General features: G+C 38.0%; 1 protein-coding gene across 7 annotated transcripts in view; it reads right to left on the bottom strand.

Moving 5' to 3' along the window:
* Positions 1–679: 679 nt before the first annotated feature.
* The window catches only part of LOC128690333 (sesquipedalian-1), an 88,962-nt gene continuing 77,488 nt past the window's right edge, over positions 680–12,153 (bottom strand). For all 7 annotated transcript variants that reach the window (XM_053779019.2, XM_053779021.2, XM_053779020.2 and 4 more), the window contains 2 exons: positions 8,787–8,887; positions 680–2,211 (listed from right to left, as the gene is read on the bottom strand). In XM_053779019.2, coding sequence (XP_053634994.1) covers positions 1,849–2,211; positions 8,787–8,887 — 464 coding nt within the window. In that variant the 3' untranslated portion in view covers positions 680–1,848. The remainder of the gene's footprint in view (positions 2,212–8,786; positions 8,888–12,153) is intronic.

Genomic DNA, 12,153 nt, shown 5'->3' with positions numbered 1-12,153 from the left:
CTACAGTATATACCATAGCATCACTTGTACTGCTAGATGGAGAGACAGTTTCATTAGAAATGATGTAGTGAATTGCTAGGAACCTTATGATTCAAAATGCAATGTAAATTATGCTATTTTAATATAAATTATCACACACTCCATATATTATTCAGTAGTAATGCACTAAAAAGTACAGCATGAAATGTTTAGAGTATTCAAATGCATCAACAGTAATAATTATAAATATTATTGATGACAAAAAAAAAAGTTTCAGTTGATACTGAAGTTACATCACTGTTATATTTATACACAAAGAAAGCACTTTAAAGTGTGTATAATTTAGTATACTTGTGTTACATGATTATAGAAAAAAATAGAAAGCACTAAACCCATATGGGACATTCAGCATACCTTTGTTACAATAAAAGCCTAAGACACCTCACAATTGAGTGTTAAAATATGGGTATATAATGTAGTGCAATTCTTACAACATTACTGCTGCTGTGTACCACACATGACAATCTAAATAACAGAAAAACAGGTCAATATTTACTTTAGTGGCTCATATAAATGTTGGAGTGTCTAAATGAAACAGATAAACTTGAGTCCAGAAGTCAATAGGGGTTTGGGATACAGTTTGGAGGGATAGTGTGTATCTCATATGCTTCTAAACTGTTGTATGAGCATACTTATACTTATACCTTTAATGAGTTTTGAGTTTTTTCACCACAGCTGACCCTGGGCTAGGATTACTAAGTAATTCTGCAACATTAAGTGGGTTTTGCAATATAGCTAGTTATACAGCATGTTTCAAAATGATGAACCAAATTTCAAAGCAGTATATTTCATGACTGGGACTATCTTGCTGAAACACCCTACATTTTGGGCCTAAAGGAAAAAAAAGCTGCTTAGTCCATCACCAAAAACAAAAAGAACACCACCTAGATTTTGAGTTAAATTCTATAGTTTTTATTCAGCTACCAAAAGAACTTTTCACCCCAGGCCCAAAATATAACTCTTTCCATTGCACAACCCACTGAATATTGTAGACTTCTGAGCAGCTACAGTACATATTGAATGTAAAACCTCAAAATGCTATTTCTAACAAGACTCATGAAATTGTAATAACACAATTGTAAATAAACCACGGAATGGGTGGGGTTTGAACCCAAACCGAGGGAGTTGTAAAACTCCAGGCCAGTGTATAAGCCACTAGAGCAGCTGGCTACAATACGATTCACCTAATTAGCTATATTTCTATACACCATAGGAAGGTTAGCATGGGCTACCACTGTCACCACAAATGCAAGTTTTTACACACGAATCCCATGCTGGCGGGAGATTCTTCTGTAAAAACTTGCATTTGTGGTCATAGAGGGGTCCATGCTAACCTCCGTAAGGTGTATAAATACACCTAGTTTGATGAATCTTATTGTAGTCAGCTGTTCCAATGATTTACACACTGGCCTGGAGTTTTAAGACCCCATCCATAACATGGTTTACATTCTTAACAATTCATGCACATGAAAGATGTTTACTGCAAAATCCACATTATTATACACTGTTATTTATAAGCTGTCACCTAACTCTGTTGAGTAGCTTAAGTATATATTGACCATAAAATAGATTATCTATTCCCACCCAGAGGAACACCATACCATTAAGGAGGAAAACAGCAAATGCAGGTTTGTTTTATTAGGAACACTTAAAAACAAGTTGCAATACAATCACAGTTTGGTTCCCTGGCTAAAGATCACCTTTCAGTAAGTGCTAAGATTTGTTAAATAACTCCACTCACCAGAATAATTAATTTTAAATCCTAGAAATCTTCATAAAATAATTTTCTTTCAATTTTCAGTATTAATTTCAAAAGCTGATAAGGTCCATTACAGTTTCTGTGGTAGAAGTCTCAGGCTGCCTCACAGAATTTGTTATCACTGCATCCTGGGGTTCCTGTCTCCCTAGATTAAATGTTTGTCCTTTGTTAACACCTTTGCCTTTTTTCACTCTGTTGAGTTCTTTATCCCTCAAAATTGGGACTCCATACTCAGAGTGCAGTTGTGCAAATGTCCGTTTGTTAATGGTTATGTGAGCCACAGATGGTGGTGGTGGTGGTGCAGGGCGCTGAGGGATTGTTGAAGGTGTGAGGTAGTGCCCTCCTCCTCCTGATACAGTATTAGCTCTCATGCGCATTGCCAAGCAAGGGTCTAGGGTAACTTCATTAGAACTCTGTGGATAAATTAAACATGAGCTCAAAAATCAAAACAATTCCAGGTACTGTAAAGAAATACTATACATTACTAGTACACTAGGTTAGGCTTTCAGTAACACATCCATCATTCACCCTGTCGGACTGAAACGTCGTCGTAAGCTTCTCTCTTTTATGTGCGGGTTATTTGTGTATTGTATATTCACCCTGATATTGACCAGAAATTAGAAAATGGTAAAAAAAAAAAAAAGTCACATTAATTGGCAAAGTAGAACATAAACTATACTGAATCTCAATAAACCCAAAATTGGAATGAGATGCTCCTATTTCTGGAGAAATTCCTAATTATGTACGTCTGAAGCTAAGAATTTGGCTGACTAGAACAAAGGAATTAGCTTAAAACAAGACTCAAAGTCATTGAAATCATCAGTGCATAAACTGCGCTGAGCCTGCTAACTTTGCGCTGATATAATTCTTTTAAGTTTTCTATTAAATTTCATACTCTTGGTGTCATTATCTACTATATCAGAAGATTTTTTATTTATTTAATTTTTTATTTACTTATTTTTTTCTTTTGGCATTGAGAGCAAGTTTTATTTTGAAGGTCTGGACAATGAAAGGGTTTTAAGGGGGTTTGGGACATCCTATAAGTCTAGACTGTATTTCTGTAATTTTGAAACTGTACTGACATTAAAGCTTGCACCTGATTTTCCTAGGTAAGTATATTAAATTTGGGCATATGCTCCCTCGATCTTCAAACTGTACCACAAACGTCTAGCAGCTGTAACAGAGTAAAGAGCATGTGTACCAGTTATTGATGAACGATGTACGTATGCCTCTTACCAATATACCTGGAGGGAGTTCCAGGGACAAACACCCCAGCTCCATTTTCTTGACTATATCACCAGATAAAGAAAGTTGAAAGTGAACATAGAAAAGAGAAAGGTGATGAGGGTATCAAATGATTTAGATAAAGAAAAGTTGGATATCAAATTGTGGAGGAGTATGGAAGAAGTGAATGTTTTCAGATATTTGGGAGTTGACGTGTCAGCGGATGGATTTATGAAGGATGAGGTTAATCGTAGAATTGATGAAGGAAAAAAGGTGAGTGGCGCGTTGAGGTATGTGTGGAGACAAAAAACATTATCTATGGAGGCAAAAAAAGGAATGTATGAAAGTTTAGTAGTACCAACACTCTTTTATGGTTGTGAAGCTTGAGTTGTAAATGCCGCAGCGAGGAGGCGGTTGGAAGCAGTGGAGATGTCTGTCTAAGAGCAATGTGTGGTGTGAATATTATGCAGAAAATTCGGAGTGTGGAAATTAGGAGAAGGTGTGGAGTTAATAAAAGTACAGTGGACCCCACCTTACGATGGCATCGCGTTAAGTTAAATCCGCCATACAATACATTTGAACGCAAAAAATTTGCCTCGCCTCACGCTAAAAAACTTGCCTCACACGATTTGCTGGGACGCATCCCACGTGTGGCCTCAGCACCAGTGTTTACAAGCCAGCCATTGTGGTCACATCCGCACATACATTCGGTATATTTCACCTTATCCCAGTGTTTTTGTGCTTGTAACTGCAAAATAAGTCACCATGGGCCCCAAGAAAGCTTCTAGTGCCAACCCTGTGGTAAAAAGGGTGAGAATTAGTATGGAAATTAAGAAAGATTTTGAAGGGTTTGGGGTTAACCCTGAGAAGCCTATGCAAGTTGTGGAATCCATTGTGCCTACTTCAAAGATTAAGGAAATGTGTGCAAAGTGGGTTGAACTGCAAACCTTTATGGATGAAAAGCACCCAAACACAGCTATTGCAAGCCATAGTGGTGACTATTACAATGACAATGTTGTGGCCCATTTTAGGCAAATCTTAAAGGAACGGGAGGTACAAAGCTCTATGGACAGATTTGCTGTGAGACAGAGGTCCAGTGACTCTCAAGCTGGCCCTAGTGGCATTAAAAGAAGAAGGGAAGTAACCCCAAAAAAAGACTTGAAACCTCAAGTCCTAATGGAAGGGGATTCCCCTCCTAAACAATAACAACTTCCACACTCTCCCCTCCTCTCATCCCATCAATCATCACCAGATCTTCAATAACAGTAAGTGTCATGTATTGTATTCTTAGTAGAGTATTAATTGTGCATGCCTTCTTAAGTTTGTGTGTATTAAAATTAATATTTCATGTGGTAAATTTTTTTTTTTATACTTTTGGATGTCTTGCACGGATTAATTTGATTTCCTTTATTTTTTATGGGGAAAATTAATTCGCCATAAGATAATTTCAGCTTACGATGAGCTCTCATGAACGGATTAATATCGTAAGGCGGGGGTCCACTGTGTTAGTCAGAGGGCTAAAGAGGGGTTGTTGATGTGGTCTGGTCATTTAGAGAGAATGAATCAAAGTAGAATGACATGGAGAGCGTATAAATCTGTAGGGCAAGGAAGGCAGGGTAGGGGTCATCCTCGAAAAGGTTGGAGGGAGGGGGTAAAGGAGGTTTTGTGGGTGAGGGGCTTGGACTTCCAGCAAGCGTGCATGAGCGTGTTAGATAGGAGTGAATGGAGATGAATGGTATTTGGGACCTGACGAGCTGCTGGAGTGTGAGCAGGGTAATACAGTGGACCCCCGCTTAACGATCACCTCCCAATGCGACCAATTATGTAAGTGTATTTATGTAAGTGCGTTTGTACGTGTATGCTTGGGGGTCTGAAATGGACTAATCTACTTCACAATATTCCTTATGGGAACAAATTCGGTCAGTACAAGCACCTGAACATACTTCTGGAATGAAAAAATATCGTTAACCGGGGGTCCACTGTATTTAGTGAAGGGATACTTGGGAGCTGACATGTCGGCGGATGGATTTATGAAGGATGAGGTTAATCATAGAATTGATGAGGGAAAAAAGGTGAGTGGTGCGTTGAGGTATATGTGGAGTCAAAAAACGTTATCTATGGAGGCAAAGAAGGGAATGTATGAAAGTATAGTAGTACCAACACTCTTATATGGGTGTGAAGCTTGGGTGGTAAATGCAGCAGCGAGGAGACGGTTGGAGGCAGTGGAGATGTCCTGTTTAAGGGCAATGTGTGGTGTAAATATTATGCAGAAAATTCGGAGTGTGGAAATTAGGAAAAGGTGTGGAGTTAATAAAAGTATTAGTCAGAGGGCAGAAGAGGGGTTGTTGAGGTGGTTTGGTCATTTAGAGAGAATGGATCAAAGTAGAATGACATGGAAAGCATATAAATCTATAGGGAAAGGAAGGCGGGGTAGGGGTCGTCCTCGAAAGGGTTGGAGAGAGGGGGTAAATGAGGTTTTGTGGGCAAGGGGCTTGGACTTCCAGCAAGCGTGCGTGAGTGTGTTAGATAGGAGTGAATGGAGACGAATGGTACTTGGGACCTGACGATCTGTTGGAGTGTGAGCAGGGTAATATTTAGTGAAGGGACTCAGGGAAACCGGTTATTTTCATATAGTCGGACTTGAGTCCTGGAAATGGGAAGTATAATGCCTTCACTTTAAAGGAGGGGTTTGGGATATTGGCAGTTTGGAGGGATATGTTGTGTATCTTTTTATGTATATGCTTCTAAACTGTTGTATCCTGAGCACATCTGCAAAAACAGTGATAATGTGTGAGTGTGGTGAAAGTGTTGAATGATGATGAAAGTATTTTCTTTTTGGGGATTTTCTTTCTTTTATGGGTCACCCTGCCTCGGTGGGAGACGGCCGACTTGTTGAAAAAAAAAAAAATCAGGGAAACCGGTTATTTTTATATAGCCGGACTTGAGTCCTGGAAATGGGAAGTACAATGCCTGCACTTTAAAGGAGGGGTTTGGGATATTGGCAATTTGGAGGGATATGTTGTGTATCTTAATACGTATATGCTTCTAAACTGTTGTATTCTGAGCACCTCTGCAAAAACAGTGATTATGTGTGAGTGAGGTGAAAGTGTTGAATGATGATGAAAGTATTTTCTCTTTGGGGATTTTCTTTCATCTTGGGGTCACCCTGCCTCGGTGGGAGACAGCCGACTTGAAAAAAAAAAAAATCACCAGAGACTCCCAGTAATTTCTGTATGTTTTCCATTGTTATTTGTCCTGTCTAGACAATCAAATTGATGACAATACCACTCTTGCAATCACATATGATGAACAGTTTGATACCAAAACAATTTTGTTTGATTGGTACGTACTGTCTGAATGATAGCCATCCCTTGAACAAAATTAAAGACTCATCAATCACAGTATTTTGGAATGGCTAGAAAAACTCAAATACATGAAAACTTCCTTGCTGTTAAATAACATATCTTTCTTGTTGGGATTTGCCTTGTCAGAAAAATGCAACATACACAGCAGCACCAGAAATCTGTTTCGAGGAATAAGGTCACCAAACGCTGGAGTACATATGAGTCGTCATCTTGTCCAATGTTTAAGCAATATTGTTCTTATGTACATGTGACAAGAGCATAATAGTGGCATGGAACAGATACATTTCTGCCATGGTAGTGTCCTTCCATTCCTACAGATTCAGTCGTGTTGAAACATATGTGTTTGTCATTGTAAACTTGTGATGTACACTTGTTTCTTTGTTGCATAATAAACTTCATCAAAGAACATCTCAAAAAAAAGTTCCTGAGAGAATGTGCTATGATAACACTGTTTCCATTATCATAATGTGGATTAGGAACAAATGAGTCGTCTTCCTACCATTCCATTTGTGGTCTGGTGGCAGTAGTGTTGTTGGTGGTGACTGAGGTGTAAAGGGGGTGTTTGGAATGGTGGGGGTTGTCAATGTGATGCAGCTGGCAGTGTCTGGGATGGTGGTGGTGATTGTGGTGCAGCTGGATCTGTTTAGGATAATGATGGTGTTTGGGCTGGTAGTGGTGGTTAATGTGATGCAGCTGGTGGTGTTCGGGATGGTGACTGTGCTGCACCTGGTGGTGTCTGGGATGGTGGTGGTGACTGTGAGTACATACAAATTTTATTTTCTGAGTATGTGCCAGTTAACCCTTCCAGTGGCCATTACAGAACTATGTAACTGAGGCCAGGGTCCCTGATGTAGTTATACATCATGAGCTCAGCTCACTCAGATGAGCTGTGAGCAGTAAATTTTGGCCTAGATATGAGAGAATGGGTCTGTGCAGCGAGTGTGCACTGTATGAAAAATATCCTACCCCACATCGTGCATGATGGGAAAAGCAAAACTCTGACCATGTGTTTGGTTTAAAGTAGTGATGTTGAGGTGTTTTTTAGGATTTTTTTTTATAGTTTTACTGACTGTTTCTTATATCATATAATAGAATGGAAGACACATTGGTTGACTGGTTTCAGGACCAGGAGTAGCCTGAAATTCGGCTTAAATTAGCAGAAATATTAGATTTTTGCCAATTTTCCTAAGGATGAATGAGCGTCTCCCTATACCCCCAGTCTGTTTTATGGGTTTTTAATAAGTCTGATTCAATTACTGGGATGCTATAAACCATGACTAATTGTTCCTGCTTATATTTTACTATCATGAAAATAGATTATATCTTCTATTTTTGTGTGATTGTGAATTCAAATCTGAAGGGAATGTAATAAATGAACTGAGGAAATGTTCTAGTGCCAATAATGTCTAAACAGTTTATTCTACACTTTATTTTTAAATTAGTATTTTTTAAATTTGTGTAAAATTGGCCAAGTTACCAACTTATGTGCACTTTATAGGGTAGTTGTAATAGTTGAATGGGCAGCTTCTTTTGTTCACTTCATAGAATGGAAGGTATATCAACAGTATAGTGAAATGGAGCAATGGAATTGACTTAAAATAGGACTCAAAGTCGGTGAAATTGCTGATGCATAAATTGTGCCCAGACTATTAAATTTGCACCTGCGTAATTCCATAAAAATTTGTACTTCTGGTGTCATTATCTTCAGAAAGATTCTCTACCATTTCAAAAAAATTTTTTTTTAAGTGGATATTAATTTTGGGAATCTCGACAGGGAATGGGCTAAGAAGCTAATGCTGCTACTGCTGCATCATTTTTTAACTATTTTAGATGTGTGACACAGCACATTATCATACTGGAAAATTCTGCAGCCATAAATGTCAAACTGAATTTCAGGTTATTCTTTAGTACTTCAATATACTGTATCCCATTCATTTTTTGTTTTAAGGAAGTAAGAAGAGGACTGCCCTTCCCTTCACATTACTAAAAGTGCCCCACACCATAACTTTAGGCATGTACACAACTACCAGATGCACGAAACAAACAAACCTGAGCAGATGGTCTGCACTAGGAAAACATCTTGCCTCCTTTTAATCAGGGTCGTGGAGTCGGCACATAAAACCTTCAACTCCGACTCCTTTGTTTATGGCACATCCGACTCCTTTAACTACATTTGACTGACTTCAACTCCAACTCCAGTAACCTAAGAACTGCTTCCCACTCTGGCTCCAACTCCAACACCACAACCTTGATTTCAATTCTTGATAATTATATCTAGACGCAGAGGGCAAGGTTTATTTCTGACACTGTATAATACTAATACAGATCATACTATACCCTGCAATTCACAAGCATATAAAGAACCAGAAGTTATTAACAAATACAGCAAACAAGCATACCTGGGTTCTGTTAAAGGGGTTTTGTCGTTGGCGGTGAGGTGCCTTGGGAGGGTGAAGGCTGTCATCTTCACCACCGCCTCCCTGGGCCTGCTTTTCTGCATCTGGAAATTTAGAAATATCATAGTAATTAACTACAAAAATATAATATTATGCTAATTACAGCAGGCTGATCAATGATCATTTTGGAAGTTACAAAATGCACTATGTACTACAGTACATGCTTATCATCATAAATAAAAAGATTTACAGTGAAGTATTTGGAGATTTGATTTAAAGCTTTAAAAGTAATTTAGTTTTTCTATGTAATGGCCTTTGCCTATGAAGCTCTTTAAGAAAGAGGAACTACAGGACAGTACTACAGAGTTACAATTCATCAAGATGTGCTCTTGTTATGGAGTCAACATGCATCTTCAACAATCTCTCAATGTTCAGGAATACAAATTACAAACAAATTATGAAATAAATTTTAAAAAATTACAAATGTGGAAGAAACTGTAATGTGGTTTATAATTCTTAGGTAAGCTATACAAAGCTAACAATGCCTTACAATACTTAATACTGGATATTTAATACATATACAGTGGAACCTCAATTTTCATCTTCAATTCGTTCCAGAAAGTCTGACAAAAACTGAAGCAACATTTCCCATAAAAAAATAATGTAAATCCAATTATCTGTTCCAGAAACCCAAAAGTATTAACAAAAAATACATTTTACAGAGATTAACTAGAGTTTTACATACAGAAAACAATGATAAATAAATATAAAGGACTAATGAAATGGATAAATGAGCATTTAACATAGCTTTTACCTTTACTGAAGACTTTTGTTGGTGTATGGAAGACAGCGAGGAGGGGAGAGGGAGGAGAGGTTATTGTTTGTCCATAAGGACTTCAGGTATCAAGTCCCTATCTGGGGTTACTTCCCTTCTTTGCCTTTTATTGGCACTAGGACCAGCTTGAGAATCACTGGACCCCTGTCACACAAAAAATCTGTCCAGAGAGGTCTGTTTCTGGCATCTCTTTAAGATTTGCCTGAAATGGGACAAGGCACTGTCATTGAACATGTTGCAGACACGGCCTGCAACAGCTCTGTTAGGGTGATATTTCTCCACAAAACTTTGCAACTCGCTCCACTTTGCACACATGTCCTTAACCCCTTCAGGGTCCAAGGCTAAAATCTGAAGTGGTGCCCCAGTGTCCAAGAATTTAAAAAAAAAAAATTTTTTATTTTTTCTTATGAAATGGTAGAGAATCTTTTTGTGAAGGTAATAAAACAAAAAGTATGAAATTTGATGGAAAATTGATGAAATTATGCTCTCGTGAATTTTGATGTGTCAGCGATATTTACGAATCGGCGATTTTGCCGATTTTGACTCCCATTTTAGGCCAATTACATTATTCCACTTGACCAAATTCTTAGCTATTTCACTAGTATTACTTCTATTCTATCGATTGAGCACAATAAATCGCCAGGTCAACTGTTTCAACAACAAAATAAAGTGATCGGAAATTGGTAATTTGGCCAATTTAACACAAAGTTCAAAATATTCCAATTTCAAAATAGGGTCCAGAATAAACAATGTAGATATTCCTGGCACTAAACTAACATTTCCTCTGTTCATTAGTTACGTTTTGAGGCTTTACAAATAAATTCCATTTTGATTTTTTATTCACATAATGAATTTTTATTCACACCAAAAAATAGATTTACCATTATGCAATATTGTAATAATTGTATAAATATCATCACCACATTTGTGAATGTATATTAGACCCACCAGCTTATTAGACATGTGAGGTCCTTTGTTTACTCTTGAACATCTGCAAAAATTTAACATTTCCACTACTTTGAGCTCAGTTTCAAGCCATTTCCTGTGCTAAAACCAATCAAAATCATCTCTATTTTTGTAATATGTCTTCCATTCTATCAAATGAGACCAAGAAATCGCAAATACAACTATAAAAAACACATGAAAAAACACTGCAAAGTTGCTGTTTTAATCGAAAATCATGGTCTCAGTTTTTTCTCTCTCATCATACACAGTGTGCTGCAGGATTTGTTTTATGTGGTGCACACATACCACATAGATGTATTCTCTCATATCTAGGCCCAAATGTACCACACAGTTTATCAGAGTGAGCTGAGCTCATGGCGTAGATCTACGGTTTGGACCCTGAACGTAAAGCCGTAGATCTACAGGACGGACCCTGAAAGGGTTAATCATTGAAGAAGGCACATTCTCCCCTCTCTCTTCCTAGTCCTCTGAAGCAATTTTCTCAGCTGCAATCTGCTGCTGTTCCAGTTGAAGGTGTTGCAGCTCTTCAGTGGTTAGCTCTTCCCTGTGGTCATCCACCAACTTTTCCACATCCTGGCCACTCACATCCAACCCCATGGACTTCCCCAAAGCCACAACAGATTCCACAACAGGTGTAGGGTTGTCAGGGTCAGCCTCAAACACTTCAAAATCCTTTTCTTGGATACATTCTGGCCACAATTTCTCACCTTTATCAAAGGGCTGGCACTCGGAACTTTCTTTGGCCCCATGGTGGCTTATTTAGCAGTCGCACTCAATAAACAAGCACAAAAAACAATGGATTATTACGAAATGTTTTGTATGAAAGCGCAGTGTAATGTTCACTCGACGAGAAACAGCCAGACTGACTCAGAACGCGTGCGTGGGATGCTTTGTGTGGACATGGGCAGTCACGGTCGGTACAGCGGATGAAAACTGAGGTAATGAACAAAAACTGGGACAAAATTTTGACGAAAAAAGTCGTTGAAAACCAAATTCGACAAAATCCACGACAAACGAAAACCAAGGTTCCACTATATATAAAAGACAATTAAAAACAAAATACTATTTTCCATAAGCAAATAAACAAAAATTCTGACAGAGTAGTAATGCCAAAAGATTAGAATTAATAAAAATGTATTAAAATTTTTAAGTCAGAAAAAGGCAAATATAGAAACTTAGAACACAGCACTGTACAAAAGATGATTGCTTGAATCTTAAACCTTTTTCAAACACCTTAAAAAGAGCAACCTTCCTACAAATGCTATGATCCCAGAGACATCAGCAAGTGTATCAATGGTAGAATCCATCAACAAGTGTGTCAGTAAGACATGATATGAGGTCTGTGGCATTTTATTGAGAAGACATTTTGACTACCCGGCACTGGTGGACGAAGCGTTTTTCAATAAAACACCATAAACTGCGTATTGTCTTTTTAAGAGACATCGGCAACTACACATCATTATAAGATCTACCAATGCTGTACTATCACTTGATAAAAAAAGAAAAAGTTCTTCAATACCAGCAATTATGCACTACACCTACATATGTAAAGACAACATGAAGCCATAT

Source organism: Cherax quadricarinatus, chromosome 32 (genome assembly GCF_038502225.1).
Source record: "Cherax quadricarinatus isolate ZL_2023a chromosome 32, ASM3850222v1, whole genome shotgun sequence".
NCBI classification, from domain to species: Eukaryota; Metazoa; Arthropoda; class Malacostraca; order Decapoda; family Parastacidae; genus Cherax; species Cherax quadricarinatus.
This window is presented reverse-complemented; position numbering and strand designations above follow the sequence as displayed.